The sequence below is a fragment of the Trematomus bernacchii genome, unplaced genomic scaffold, assembly GCF_902827165.1.
Source record: "Trematomus bernacchii unplaced genomic scaffold, fTreBer1.1, whole genome shotgun sequence".
In the NCBI taxonomy this organism is placed as follows: domain Eukaryota; kingdom Metazoa; phylum Chordata; class Actinopteri; order Perciformes; family Nototheniidae; genus Trematomus; species Trematomus bernacchii.
This window is the reverse complement of record NW_022987547.1, coordinates 7823409-7839841: the sequence shown is the minus strand read 5'-3', so window position 1 is coordinate 7839841 and position 16433 is coordinate 7823409. Positions and strand designations below refer to the sequence as shown.

Genomic DNA, 16433 nt, shown 5'->3' with positions numbered 1-16433 from the left:
AGATATTGAATGTGAGATGAAAGAAGACTGAAGAAAAACTCCTAACTCTCATCTGGATTTGATAATGAAATAATGCCAATAGACAAAATAAAAATAATAAAATCAGGATAGCTGGGCTTAATATGCAAAAGAGATAAATGCTCAGCTATTTAGGAGGAGCTGCACCATGATGCTTCACTTTATGATTGCAGAGGATAAGGCTGCTGGATCTGATCCAGGGGTTTGAAAGTCATCCAGAACAAACTGGACCAAGGGATGTTTGGGCTGCTGTTGCCAAGACAACCCTGACTACAATAAAGCAGTTAATGGATGCATTAATGGATATCATAACCGTTGCTAATGCTAGCATTTATGGGTTTATTCACCACAATAGGAGCTGCATAATGTCTGACAGCAACTTACCAATCATGCTAAGATGCTGGGGGTGGGAGGCAGTGAACAAAAACACACCATTTAGCTTTTGCATTAAATTGAGCAATGACATTAGCCGGCATGATAATATAATAACTGTACAATAACAACGTTGTCCAGTCGTGCTATCAGGCTTGCTACTTGAATATTCTGTCAACCTTTTTGAACCGTTATGTGTTTTTTATCTCTGCCGACAGTTACTGTACAGTGTAGCATTAGCTATTCGCTACAACGACATAAACAGCCTAATGTGTGCATTTAAGACGCAGTCTCCGCCGTGTCATTGAAAAACACCGGTATCTTTATTATAGCATCTGCGGTGACAGCTGAGCTAACGCTGGCTGCACTGCAGTTGCTAGTCTGGTCCATGGCTGTCAAAACGACCAAGCCCCTCCGCTTGTTGTCTGACAGCTCTCAGCAAAACACTCCCGCAGCTCGTTAACATCGTTAAAAAAATATTAACATAAATATAACAAAGAATACACCACAGACATGTTAGCTACCTTGACTGTAAACACCCGCATACATTTGGTTTGCGTTACCTGTCCCGTCCCGGTGAGGTCTCCCTTGGACGTGAATATCATATCAACCTTCTCCTCTTTCTTCTCCTTCTTCGGCTGCTGCACTCTTAACCGGTGATGGCGACCACAGTTAGATGTCTGCCCCCTTGTGTATTGGAGTGGATATCATCAAGCTTTCATAATATCATTTTTCGTATGTGATTTGTTGTGATTGAAACCATTACATTAAAAAAAATGTAGGCGATAAAACAAATACTCTAGTCAGCACATTTTGTCTTTAATTGATACACCTCTAATATTAAAGCAGTAGAATACAGTGCTATGAGCCCTTGTCCACCAATGAGATGCATGGGGGGAAAAAGGCCCTGTAAGTCAATCAGTATAATGGATTGTAAATAATGACTTAATATCTGAACATTATGACTTTGTATAGAAAAATAAAAACGTTGTATTTAAAATTATTAAGATAGCATCCCAAAATAATGACTTCTAACCATAAATAGCCTAATGAGAAAAGTGTTCTAGTTGTTTTGTGACATTATTTTTGATGTCATATCTATTTAAAGCATTGCTTTTCTACAGAAGAGGATTAGGGCCACATGAAAAAAAAATGTGGCGATGTGAAACCTTTTTCTTTTTTTTTCTGAGTTCTGAGAAAAAATTCAGAATTCTGAGAAGAAATTCAGAATTCTGACTCAGAACCCAAAAAAAATATATATTATTTTCACATCCCCAAATTATTTTTTCATGTGTCCCTAATCCTCTTCCGTACTTTTCCATTAGATTAGATCATTTATTTCAAAGGATGTGTATAAAAGAGAAATTCCCCTATTGTTGTACACCAAATTAACTTGACATGAGTTGACTCGGCATGCAACTAACTAAATAATTAATGCATAATGTTTTCTGAGGCTCTGGGGAAAGCTTTGTCAAGTCTGAGGAAATAATAATGATGTTGCATTATGGGAAATGTAGGATGTTGTGTTTTTGGACCTTGAACCACAGTAATGACCAAACGTCAGGATGTCTCAGTCTGCAGCTTTGATTTTGACCAATCTTTTTTTAATCTTGTTTCCCACATTTTTGGAATGACAATAATACATGTGCCCCCTTTAAAGAACTCCACATGGGTTCTCTGGTTGTTAGTGTGTTGTAGTAATCCCATGTCAATGTTATGCCCCAATACAATAATTTGTTTAATGTATTCACAATCAGTTAAAAAGACGAAAAACAATAAAGTAAAGAAAGAAAGCTAAAAAAACTAAATCACCTTACGAACTCATAAAATGCAATTGTTTGTATTTTCAGTCTGTTCCTTCGTTTTTCTGTTACAGCATATCTTATAAACCATAAAGATGTGATTAAAATACTGGTAGGCATCTTAGTGGATATAAACTAGTGTGCAACACATTCTTTTATGACTATTTTTGCTTATTTTGGTGTTGGACCATTAGACACAAACAACATTAAGAACATTTAACTTTTCTTATGCGAGTCTAACGATGATTTTATTTTTGCAAAACTGTATTAATGTTGGTAAATATTATCAGCATCATTTCCAATCATAGGATGTTGTGGCTAAAAACATCCTAAAATCAGATGTGATTCTTCAAAGCTGAGCCAGTCACGAGGTTTGGGGGGTTCCGTCGGTCCCCAACACAAAAACAAACCAAAGATAATTTATGACATCAGGTCACACGGATTTCAATTCCTGGATGGCGGTCCAGAGTTAATCCCACTTCCAAGCCGGATCTCTAAAAAAGGGAGCTGACTGGCAAAAAGGACGACAACACCGGAATGAGGAAATTGACGAGGGGCAAAGCCATGTGCAAAACAAAGTTGTTCATCCCTGATAACCATACAACCTGATGAGCCGGGGGTCACTCCACTCAAGTCTCACAGAGGTGCTCCGTCTCTCCCCGAGATATCCAACACACAGCAGCCCATTCAGGAGCTCTTCACCCGGCACCATGTCTCTCCTCCTCATCACGGTGCTGACTTCACTCATAGTGCAGGATGCTGAGGCTTGGAGCACCAATGTCAAGTACGCGGTGAACTGCCCGGACAGATGCAACACGGAGCGGTGCGGCGCGACGCAGCGCTGCGCACGGACGGTGCTGGATGACTGCGGCTGTTGCCAGGTGTGTGCAGCCGGCAGAGGGGAGCACTGTTACCGCACCGTGTCGGGCATGCACGGGGTGAAGTGCGGACCGGGATTATTCTGCGAGTTCTACAAGGATGAGGACGATTATGGAGACGAATATGGGATCTGCAAAGGTACTGTCGACATTGTAATGTGCCTAGGGTGCTGCATCTGTTTGCTGCGTTTTGAGTGTGTGATGCTCTGCTGCACCAAATCTCCTTTTGGTGTTACAGTGTTTTTTAAGGTGCTATTCATTGGATTATCACAATGCCTGTGGCACCTGCCTCGTAACCAAATACAGTGTATGTGTGCATGTGCAGACTTGTGCATCCTTGCTTCCAATGGGAATTGGAAATGTAACTTGATAAGCTTAGGAGTTTATAGTTCAAACATCAATAATAATACAATATAAAATATTTTTTTGGGTCTATTGCTCATTTATCTTGTAATTCATCCTTATGATTTTGACTGTGAATATGAGTCTATAACAGGAGTAAATTAGATCCAGAGACTTCTCTAAATTATTGTTTTCTTTTTCTTCAGACTGCCTGTATGGGACCTACGGAATTGAGTGCCGCAAGACTTGCAACTGCAAAGGTGGCATCTGTGACAGGGAGACAGGAGCATGTCTCACCCTCAAATTCTTTGCCAAAATTGCCAGCAAGCTCAAGACTGACACTCAAGAAGGTATACATATTGACACTTAAAAAAAAAACACACTTCACTCTGCTGTCAAATGTCTCACCAAATTGACTCAATTAAGTTCTGAAAAACAGGTCATTTGTGAATTGAGAGATTAATGAATTCTGTCACCCTTGTTTCTAGGGGGAGACGGGGGCTCAGGAGAGGTCAGCTCTGTCCAGAACACAGATCAAGACACGACCAGATCCACGACTCCAAAGCGGCTCAACCCTCGTTGACAAGTGCTGACAAGACTGAATCTGTTCAGTGTAAATGTGGCATTAACTTATAAATGAACTGAAAGATATATTTTATTATGTTAAACGATGAAATACTTTTTTTTTTTTACAGCATTACGTTATATTTGGTTTGTTTGTTCGTGTTTGACACAAGCATTAATTCCAATTAAGTATGCAGTCTCTGTTATTTTTTTGTTTTTGTTCATCGTCTTTCCTTTTTGTACTCTGTTCCCATGAGCTTCAATCTCGATCTGATGGTCTCATTTAGTGTGCCTTCATAAATTACTTTGGAGAAAATGACAAGAAAAATATTGCATATATTTTCAAACTGGACAAGCAATAGTTGTTTCATTGTAGTCCGCTAAACATTTTGAAGTTTTCCATTGTGATATTTAATGTGTACTGTATAAAAAAGGGACATGGGAAATATACTGTATATGACACCAGCCAATGTAATGAATGCTCTTACAATTAAACCAAAGTTATCACTGACTGTTGTCATGTTTATTTTAATTGCCTACAATGTTCTATTAACCTAATAAGCAATGCAGAATTTGTTACAATAAGTGTTACATTAATGGTTACTGGAGTTTCGGACAAAACATTGGAATTCAGTATGTATGTTTTTTCATAGTGACTGCTACAGAGAGTGATATCTAGAGGAATTTCAAATCTCTAACAGAGGCACAAATCCTTTAATATAAGCCATGATACATAACCGGTACTGGTATTGGAAACTGAATTCATATATGGTTAGTTAAATAAGAGAGTGAATGTCGAGTATGCTGTAGTGAAAAAGGAACATTATTTGTCATTATGGCATGCTAACATAGTTCATATTACATTTTCTTAGTCTGAAATGTGTACTTTTGAACTTGGGTGTGCATTTAATTCAGTATTTTAGAATTATTTCAGTGAAAAAAGAGGAGGATACATAGTTGCTCTCAGGACAACATTAGAGAGATTCATTGATGTTCTTTGAACTGAAAAAATGTTAAGTAGTCTGGATAGAAATATCCTCTGGGTAAGAAGAATTTGAGTTTCCCATGAAGATCTGAAGTGGTGCATGCCAACTGAGGAGCAGAACGTGCTGAGAATGTTTCAGGCATCCTTGACTCTTGAGTTCTTGGAAAGCTCTACTTTCTCAACTTCCACAAATGGCAAAGAAATGATTTGTTCCCACGTTTAAAACATATCTCACTGTCATTGCAAACATACTTTATCACCAAAATTAAAAAGGAGAACTGAAGAGCAAAGGCTGGGTTTCCTGGCTTTACAAAAGATCACAGACGGGGCAACATTTGAGAAAGTTCCTCTACCGCATATATCTCATAAAAGCCGTGTAAAAATTATTGGAAACAACATGAGAACAAATGTGATTGGTTTATTAAGGTTGCATAAAGTATTTCTTGAGAAATGGACATTGTAAATGCAGCTAAACATTTATATTATTTCAACTCAGCTCTTCAACTTTCAGAAAAGAAGTGAAATGGTTATTTTTGCAGACCGATTTTCCTCATATTGTTAGTGTCATGCCAAAATTCATGCAAATATAGAATAAAGCTTTAACAGTATATAGAAGTCTTTAATCCTTTGATTATCTACACCAGACTGTCTTTGAAAGAGATGTAGGTTCCATTTGAATATAAATGTGTTAACTTACAAATGATATCAAACATTTTGGCCAAAGCTGCAAAAATAATCCTGTCCCAGCTAAAAATATCTCTTATTAGCCTCACCTCTGACTCTTACCGGTACAAAAATGTTTTCCAGTATTCAGCTTGTTTATTTCCTGTGCTTCCTGACACCTGTGAAAATGTCCCTTCTTCCTGTTGTTGTTGTGTCTGACCAGGACGGGAATTTAAAAGCAAGGATTTTTTCAAGAGACACTTGAAAAAACATTGGAATTTACAAGTGACACACAACTGCAAAGGCTCTGTCCTCTTGTCCAGGGACAGAAAAAAAACACTTCACATCCACTCTATTCAATTCTTACTCAAATGAAAGACCTAAAAACCCATCAGTGAACAAACCAACTGTCCCTGTGAAACAATGAACTTTAATAAACTGACTGATAAAGTGTTGTTATATAATCTTGATTCACGTTATCTATTGTAAATCAGGTCTTAAGTTAAAAAGTGAATCATTAGAAATCCGTTTTTTTATAACAAAGACTACAAATGTTTTGCTTAAAAATAAATTATGGCTTTTGGAGCTGTAGCGTCACATTTTTGATGAAGGTAATTTCTTGCTTCCCACACACACACACACACACACACACACACACACACACACACACACACACACACACACACACACACACACACACACACACACACACACACACACACACACACACACACACACACACACACACCACCACACACACACACACACACACACACACACACACACACCACCACACACACACACACACACACACACACACACACCACACACACACACACACACACACACCACACACACACACACACACACACACACACACAACACACACACACACACACACACATCACACACACACACACACACACACACACACACACACACACACACACACACCACACACACACACCACCACACACACACACACACACCAACACACACACCACACACACATCACACACACACACACACACACACATGAGAGTTCACAAGTATTCGGGGCTCTATGTTGCTCTCATTCCCCTGAGGAATGACAGGCCGAGGCCCCGTAACCAAACAAAGGACCCTTGAAAATAACAGGAAAGCGATGGTGAGAAATACCCTTTATCTGACTCCCTGAACACGTCACTGCCGCTCCTGCAGAAACAAAGGTGCGTGAACGAAGTAGTAAATAACACTGATTTACTGCAAATAGATGGTCTGGTATTTACAGTTTGGCCCTGCCTCAACAGGTTGTTTATTGTAGCTGTAGAATGACATGTCTGAATGGAGACATGTAAACACTGTGAAAAAGGAAATTAAGTGGTGAGATTGATTACATTGATAGCAGATAGCTAACCTGAGGCTTGTGAAATCTCGCTTAACTCATTGGCTGCTATGTTACTTCATCAAGATGTGAGGCAGTTTGAGTAATTAACTCTTTGACTCACATTTCCAGGATTCCCAACTCCTTTTCTTTCCCAACAGGAACGTCTTGAGCCGTAAACGACTGGAGCGACCTGACAGACTTCTGACCCCTGGAGGAATTGTCAATGCGGCGTGAGAAGAAACAACAGGTTTATCATCACACATCAGAATGACAAAGAGTTACAATGTTAATATAGGTTGCCATTTTAACCATAAATCTGTAACAGTCTTCTCTTTATGTATTTGACTACTCTAAAGTGTGTTTTATTCCATAAAATGAAATGTGGAGCAACATTTTGTTCTCGATTATTTGGAGCAAAAAAAAGTTTGGGAAATTCAACAGTAGCATCAATAGTAGCATACATACATTTTACCACCACATCAGTACTATGTACAAAATACCCTCAGGCAATAATATCTGAGCGAATGACAATCTGTTTGAGACAAACAACGATATCATTTTGTGTGATCAAAAGAAGATAAGGCAATTTATTATTTCTGACTCAATTTAGGTTCAATCTATTAGAAAATGATGTATTCAAGTGTAAGTTTGACATAGGCTTAAATTACAGTAGATAGATCTTAGCAATAGCCTATCTTATGCCTCACAGAATAATTTAATGTCCAAATACAAGTGCCAAATGCTGGACAACTACCATATTTGCATAGGCAGATTTATTGAAGAAGGTCTGAGGCTACACTGTAAAAAAAGATCGTAATTTTACAGGAAATAACTGTAAATCTTTATAGTAATTATCATGTTTTTTTAAATAACTTGCAAAATCCTGTAAAATGACAGATATTAACTATAAATTAACAACCCAAAACATTATTTTAAGTATTTTGACAACAAATAACGTTTATTTCATTTTTTTTTACAGTAAATTTACTATATAATATTTACAGTATTTTTGCACTTTCAGAAAATACATGCAGATGTACGTAAAATAAAAAGTATTATCTGTAATTAAATATGTAACTCGTAATATAAAAGTGCATTACTATTATAAGACTTTAAGATATTTCTTTGTAATTTTAAGGTAAACAAAACTGTAAAAAAAAGCGTCAAATAAAAAAAAAGGAAAATGTAAGTAAAACATTTTTACATAAATCATTTTCTCAATATTCGATTGAATCCACCACAAACACAAAATATCCAATGTTGAAACAAAAGTAAATAAATATGTTTTCATTAAATTCCTAACTTACTATATTGTAAACATCTACAGTTGACAATATCATTAAAAAAAATAAAAATCATAGAAAGTGGAGAAATATCTGCAGGGAGGACCCAGGTTTAAAACACACACTGTTATTTACTCAACAATAAGTCACAGTTATCCTTGTTTTATTTATGTGTTCTGTTGCTGTGTTTTTTTTTTCCATTGGTCAATATACAGTAATAAGCCAGTCTTACATGCAGTATAATGTGTATGGTTTTCGGATTCTGGCCGACAGCCAGAGCTACGGCACTTGAAATAGAATTCAGCCATAACACGGCAGACAAGTCAGGCATGTTTGGAATGAGTCCACAACACTCCTGATTGGTTAATATAAACGTAATCGAAGAAACCTGCCAATGAGAACTGCCCGTGCCTGTCGTTCACATTTGAAACATTCACGTCAGTTAGAGCGGGTCTCCTCCTGCGGAGCTACAGCTGTCTGTATGTCTACTGCAGGAGTTTATGGATTAATATCGGGATCGTTTTACATCTACACGTTAAATATGAGCATCGGGACGTCAACAAAGAACAGAAGACTTGAGATCTGGTGAGTCCTGCAACTGTAATGGAGTTAAACATGTATTTAGATAATCCTTAGTTTGTGAATGTTTTATTTTTTATTTAAGGTTACGTTTCTTCTTCTAGTTAGCTGAGTTTCTTCCCGTTAAGTGGGTATGCATCATTAATAGGTTGTTAAATGTTAAAGGGCCCATGTCATGGCCATTTCCACTGATCATAACTACATTGTTGAGGTATACTAAAATAGATTTATACTGTGCAATTTTCCAAACTCACATTGGTTTCGCATACAGCATCTCTGTCAAGCATGTGTATTCAGCAGTATTCACTTTCTCCACTAAACGACTCGTTGGAGCTCTTGCCCCCCCCTCCCTGTGAGCCTAGTGTGCTCCGATTGGTCAGCTCGGCCACTCTGTTCTGATTAGTCAACCACCAGAGAGGCTCCGCCCGCTTTTTTCGGGGAACATCAGTGTAATAATGGCGTCGGTACAGCTGATATTTTATACTAACTAACCGAACTGAACCTACAACTGTTGTTATAGAAGAGTGTGACGGCCCCAGGGCCTTTGTGCAGGTGTGTTGCAGGGCTTACGGTGGGGTGGAGCTGAAGAGGGTAATCAGCGCGATCACGGACACCTCCGTAGCCGGTGCTATTAATCCCAGCGGCCCGGAGTCTCTCTCCGGACGAACTCGGTGATTCTCTCCCCTCGACCACCTATCTCTGCATTTACCACAATAAATGTGCCGTGGTTTTGTAAACTCGTGTACGTCTCCTTGCCTTTCCGTTGTGGCCTACGAGCCGGTCATAACAAAGAGTAAGTTATTTTTACCTGTAATAAACTACTACTGTTTGATGAGAAATCAAATCATGGTTTGCTATATATGAATGATATGTTAGAGGAGCAAATAATTCAGGGAAGAAAGGATAGGCCTACTAAGTATTTTCATTAAACTTTATTTTTAGAAATGTACAAAATGAACATATATACACGGTATATCATCCATTCCTCCTCGCATCTTGCCTGCGCACAGCCGGTGCCTTTTAGCACGAGGCCTCAGTAGTAGTAGAAGTCCCGTCCCCGTCATGGATTGTCCGCCAGGATCTGGCTGGACGAAATCAAATGCAAATCACAAAATATTAGAGAAACTTAGTTGTTTTAGATTCGTTAGTAGTAGTTGTAGGAGTGTAATGAACAGCTTGCCTGCTAATATGCTAACCTAGCTTTGTTTACCTTGGTAGCTAACACGATATGAACGTTAGCTTGGAGGACAGGCAACTAGAATGCAGTGTAATAAAACTACTATGAACAAAAGCTAGTGGTTCATATTAGGCTAGCAATAACGTGTTTATAATTGCAATCGTATACGGGTATTCTACTACGTTCGGTCATACAATTTAACTTGCATGAATACATTGTTTTGCGCTAGCATACAGCTAGCCTCATTAGCTATACATGCAGTATATGTACTGTCACAATGTACGGTAAATCACCCGGAGTATACTGTATGAGTATTCCGTGTGTGTGACTGCAGACATTCTCCTGCCATGACAAACATGTAAGGCCATCTGCTGACATTGTAGTTGATATATTTAAACGCTAGCAACGTAGCATCACAAAAATGTTTTTCCGACCAAACCTAGCTCTAGCTCCGTGTGTTAGATCGGTTGCATACACGCTACGCCAGCTATAATGTAATTACGTTTCGCGACTGACCGCACGGCAAATCACCCGGAGTATACTGTCAATAGGTATTTTGTGTGTGAATGCAGACATTCTCCTGCTATGAGATACATGTATGCAAGACCATCTGCTGATATTAGAGTTGATATATGGAAACTCTAGCAACTTAGTTAGCACAGTTAGCACTGTGTCAATGGCTTAGCAGTCCAACACAGTTTACACATTTAAACAGTCTTGTTTGATAAATACACAAATAACAATGCAAACTTACAGGTTGTGTACCCGGATCTTCCCCTGCTCCAAACGGTCCAAACAAGCTGTGCATATCCGGCCTCAAACTGGGCAATGTTTTGGAAGCTTTCGTCTGTGAAATGCCGGTTCTTCGAACCTCTGGAGGAACACGCCACTGCTGGTGTGGCCATAGCTCTTCGGGATTGGTCCATTTCGTTCTGGGTACCGCATGACATCAGGCGGTACCCGGAACTAAATGGAAGACTCAAATGGGCAGTGACGTATCTCCAAGGAGGCGTTTTGGGGAGGTATTTTCTGTGTTAGAGTTTTACTCGCTACAGGGTGTACTTTGAGGGTTTTGACTCTGCACACCGTTTACATGCATAAAAACCTTCATAACACACAAGGGGACGGGTAATAACCGGAAAAGCATGACATGGGAGCTTTAAGAAGCCCTGAGATGCTGTTTCTTGCAAGATGTTGCGCCCGGGAAACCTGGTTTAACAGGTGGCTGCTAACGTTAGCTTACAGCTTATTGCAGTGCTGCCGCTCCACTCTCTCGTCTCCAACACGGGAGAATTACACATAAACATGCAGCGGGGTGTCACAGTGTTGTCGCCAAGTTTAATGTAAAGTTTCACAGCTTTCTTACAGCGGAATCCAGTTTGTTAATGTTCAGTAGCCAACAGCTAGCATAGCATAAACAGCTAACCGCTAACGTTCGGCTAACTTGCTAGTTAGCTCTGCTCTATATATTACAAGCTAACATGACTAGCTAATGTCACACTGTGTGAACTAAAATACTTGTTGTATTACTACATCATACATGCTAGGTCCAAATCACTGCTAAAATTAATTATTTTTGAAAATGTATAGTAAATAAACACTCAGCCATGCATGAAATAACATAGCAAAATAATATGGGCAATGTTTGACCCATGTTGTCCCTTAGAAGTGTAGTGATACAAACATGATTTTTATTCAAAAAGTAAGAAAGTAAAAATTAAAATTGGTGTTGATCCAAAACAGGTTAATTGAGGAATACCTGGAATCCTGAATGGTTAAAGTAATTTATTGCAAAGATATTTACAATTAAAACTAATTTGCGTCACTTTTGGCATGTTGGTTGTATGTTGTGTAACAAAGGGTTAACATGACAGCTGTGATGTTCACTCTTTTGACAGAGCACCAGTGGACAGTGAAGACTATGGAAGAGAAGATGTGATGGCTTTGTGTGGAAAGCTGCTGAAGCCAGCCTGTGTCCCTCTTATCAGTCTCTCCAGGCAGCACCCAGCTATTCTTCCATCTTGCAGATGAAAAGACTTTGATATGCGAGTAATAACTAACTTGTGTCTAACATAATATTGAATCTGGTTTAGAAAAGTATTTAAAAATACCCCACATTGTACATGTACAGGACAATCAGACCTTGTTCAACAAAGATCATCAGACAATTGTTTTGTCTTATAAGGTACAGCCGCAGCAGAGAGTCTGAGTTTGAAGAAAACACTAACATTTTATTTAGTGTTGTTTAATCAATCAATATTTACTGGTCTTGAATTTCCTCACTGGATTACAAAATGCTAGAATCTTATTGTACAGGGACATTATGCAGATTTAATCACTTTAAGATGAAAATATAGATTCAGCGATATGTACCATTTAAAGTAAATAGACTGTTAGCGGTATTGACCGAAGCTCCGCAGCTGTAGCTAGGCACTGCTAATGAAAACTCAAGTGCTCAATTTGTTGGTTTTTCTTTTTTATTAAGAATTGACCAAGCATATCTTCCTCTTCAAAATCCCAGTTGTACTTCGCTAACACGCAGTGCCTGGGAGGGTGCGTTTGATTGTTCCCACCCTTACCTCATTTATGGACTAGGTCATGTTAGACAAGCAATCCAGTGGTTAGTTTTAGGGTAAGCTCTATTGTTTTTTAATTTATTTATTCACTTTAAGAGAAAGGGATTTCAGAAACAAGTCTCACAAGTTTGGCTCAAGGTAAAATTAACAAAAGCTAACTGTTGTTAGACTATGCTCCCCCCTTCTAAACTTATGAAATAATCAATGCCCTTGGGATGCTCTCAATAGTGTGTGTGTGTGTGTGTGTGTGTGTGTGTGTGTGTGTGTGTGTGTGTGTGTGTGTGTGTGTGTGTGTGTGTGTGTGGTCCATCATACAAGATTTAGGGGATCTATTGGCAGCTGCTGATAATAACATCCATCATTATGGTTTACTAATAGTTATCACTTCACTTCCTCCTCCAGCACCTGGACACAGCAGGAACCTACGCCAGGATCCTGTTTGTGGACTTCAGCTCTGCCTTCAACACCATCATCCCAGCTTTGCTGCAGGACAAGGTCTCCCAGCTGCAGGTGGATCACAGACTTCCTGTCTGACAGGAAGCAGCACGTGAGGCTGGGGAAACGCGTCTCTGACCCCCGGACCATCAGCACCGGTTCCCCTCAAGGCTGCGTTCTTTCCCCTCTGCTCTTCTCCCTGTACACCAACAGCTGCACCTCCAGTCACCAGTCTGTCAAGCTCCTGAAGTTCAGACGACACCACCCTCATCGGACTCATCTCTGGTGGGGACAAGTCTGCCTACAGGTGGGAGATGGACCATCTGGTGACCTGGTGTGGGGAAAACCACCTGGAGCTCAACGCTCTCAAGACAGTGGAGATGGTTGTGGACTTTAGGAAGAACGCAGCCCCACCCACCCCCATCACTCTGTGTGACTCCCCAGTAACTGCTGTGGAGTCTTTCCACTTCCTGGGCACCATCATCGCCCAGGACCTCAAATGGGAGCAGAACAGCAGCTCCCTCATCAAAAAAGCACAGCAGAGGATGTTCTTCCTGAGGCAGCTGAAGAAATTCAACCTGCCAAAGACGATGATGGTGAACTTCTACACCTCCATCATGGAGTCCATCCTCACCTCCTCCATCACCATCTGGTACGCTGCAGCCACAGCCAAGGATAAGGGCAGGCTGCAGCGTGTCATCCACTCTGCAGAGAAGGTGATCGGCTGCAATCTGCCATCCCTCCACGACCTGCATGCCCCCAGGACCCTGAGGCGGGCAGGAAAGATAGTGGCCGACCCCTCCCACCCTGGACAAACTGTTCACCCCCCTCCCCTCTGGCAGGAGGCTGCGCTCCATCAGGACCAAAACCTCTCTCCATCAGGACCAAAACCTCTCTCCATCAGGATCAGAACCTCTCTCCATCAGGACCAAAACCTCTCGCCACCTCAACAAGGCCCCCCCACTGACACTTAACCTCATCCACAACGCAGACTCTATGCATTACATAATGGAGATCACAGGATGGTAAATAATGCAATGTTTAAATATTGCTTACTGCACATATTTTATATTCTATAATTTATTGCATTCTATTTCGATGTATATTACTGCTTTATTTTATTGCTATCTTACTATATTTTTATTACAGTGTTCTTAATATAGTTCGCTATCTGTGTACTTTTTTGGATTTTGTTTTTTTATTTGTATGTATGCACCACGACACCTAGTCAAATTCCTCATACGTGTGAACCTACCTGGCAATAAACCCGTTTCTGATTCTGATCTTTTTGTCCTCTAGGTTGCACTGCCACGTCTACAGTAGCGCAGAATGGACAGAGGAAACATGATTGGGCCTCAATTTTTTTGCAGCCAATATACATTCTACAAACTTGGGATAGGAGGGTGAGTGAACAAGTTATCCATTGGTTGGAACCTACATCCCCATTGTTAGACGTACTAAATCCTGCACACTGCTCCTTCAAATTGACAATGTGAACATATGTTACCATTTTGTAATTTCTGTTATTTTCAGTTGAGAATGTTTCAAAGTAGTCTTAAAAAAATTCAACTTACTTTTTATTTCTACTGTTTATAACTAGATGTTTAAATATGAAATGCTGTATTCATTAGTTGTACTATAATTCTACAAATATTTTTATATTTTAAGTTTTCAGAGTAATTCTTTCCTACAGAACATTTTGTGATTTTATTGAACCTGTTTGATTGGAAAATGTTAGAAAAAAGCTGTAAAATAACAGTATTCTACCTGTAGAACTTTAGGTTCTGTATTTATTTTAGTGTTTGATCATACAAATCTAATAAAAAAAAAATGTAAAAAACTGTTTTTCTCATCAGAACTTTATTTAAGGTATTTGAATGTAACATTTTAAGACAATGGATTTTGAAAAGAGAGGAAAGTTTCCTCTAAAATCTTTAAGGACAATTTCTGTATACTAATTGCTTTTGCACTTTATTTCAGTTAAAGTATTTTTACTATAATTTTATGGTTTTTGTTTGGCAGCCGCTGCTGCCAGTCATTTGACCGTTTTTTTACGGGCCCGTAGAAGTTTTAGTGCTGTACTTTTATTAAAGGTTATTGACTGTAAAAAGAGAGGATAAATCTGTAAAATTACAGTGTTGCACGTTAAAGTATTAGTGCTGTACTTTTATTAAAGGTTATTGACTGTAAAAAGAGAAGATAAATCTGTAAAATTACAGTGTTTTCCTGTAAAATCTTTAAGGACAATTCCCGTAAATTAATGGCTTATTCACTTTATTTCAGTTAAAGTATTTTACTTTAATTTAAGGGTTTTTGTTTGGCAGCCGCTGCTGCCAGTACTTTGACCGTTTTTTTACGAGTTTTTTTTTTTACAGTGTAGGGTAGGTAGGATTTACGATAGAGATGGAGGTAACTGATTTGAATACATTTCAAATGTCTTTTTATCTTAATTTGTTGTACAACTTAATTTGGTGAGGGCTCTAAGGTTGCACAACACAATTGTTTTTATTATATCTCATATTATTATAAAACAAATGTATTTTGAGCTTTGAAAGTAGTAATACATTGATGTTGTACCGGACAGGGTTTTTAATTGAATACCTTCTGAGTTCCTCTTGTGCTGTAACACATGGACATCTGGTGGCTCTTTGATGCTATTGTGCTGAAAAGTTTTCTTCTGCAATTATTTTCATATGTTTGTTTTGAAGCTTTGATAAATTAATGCAATAATAGATGTTACTTCGGTTGTCCTTATTTAGTGTTATTTTGCATTTGTCATACGTATAATAAGCACCGATCTATTGTTAGTAATAGGCTACCGTCATATAGTGACATGTATCAACAAAAAAAAACTATCTTTATAAATACAAAAATAAAGTTAAGGATATTAATATGTGAACAGCCTTTTGAAAATAACAATAAACATGTATAAAAAAGATTAAAGATCAAAATGTAAAAGTTTTAAAAGTCACCACCAGAGAGCAATATTGTGTAAAGTAAAAGAAGGAGAGCTGATTTAGGGATGCACTGTTTCTAAAGTAAAGACAAACTCTGATAGAAAATCAGAATACAGTTGCAAAGGAAAGACTATAAATAATAGAAAAATAAAACAACCAAGGACTAAAAACAAAATAATAATTAACGCAGCAAAACATAGCTGCCGCTTATCAAAGCATGATTGCTCATACACCATTTTACTGGCATTAGTAAACAAGGTCTACTGGATTTTTCAATTAAATACCAACAGGATGAAGGGCTGTGTTTGCATTGACCTTTCAAAACAACGGTCAGCAGGTTCAGAGAAGTAGCAGCAACATTCCTGCAATATTTTCTGTCCCTATTGAGGTCAGGAGGAGAATGAAACCAGCAGTGACATGTAGACTGTTAAACTAA

At 38.8% G+C, this 16433-nt stretch overlaps 2 protein-coding genes across 2 annotated transcripts in view; one reads left to right on the top strand and one right to left on the bottom strand.

Moving 5' to 3' along the window:
- The window catches only part of LOC117476359 (probable E3 ubiquitin-protein ligase HERC1), a 44769-nt gene extending 43772 nt beyond the window's left edge, over window positions 1-997 (bottom strand). Inside the window, 1 exon segment of the mRNA XM_034122816.1 lies at window positions 915-997. The gene's annotated coding sequence lies outside the window, so the exon portion shown is untranslated.
- Window positions 998-2792: 1795 nt separating this feature from the next.
- On the top strand, window positions 2793-4487 carry esm1 (endothelial cell-specific molecule 1). Its single transcript, XM_034123260.1, has 3 exons — window positions 2793-3209; window positions 3619-3762; window positions 3901-4487. The coding sequence occupies exons 1-3, from the start codon at window positions 2801-2803 to the stop codon at window positions 3993-3995; spliced, it is 648 nt and encodes a 215-aa protein (XP_033979151.1). The 5' UTR covers window positions 2793-2800; the 3' UTR covers window positions 3996-4487.
- Window positions 4488-16433: the final 11946 nt, after the last annotated feature.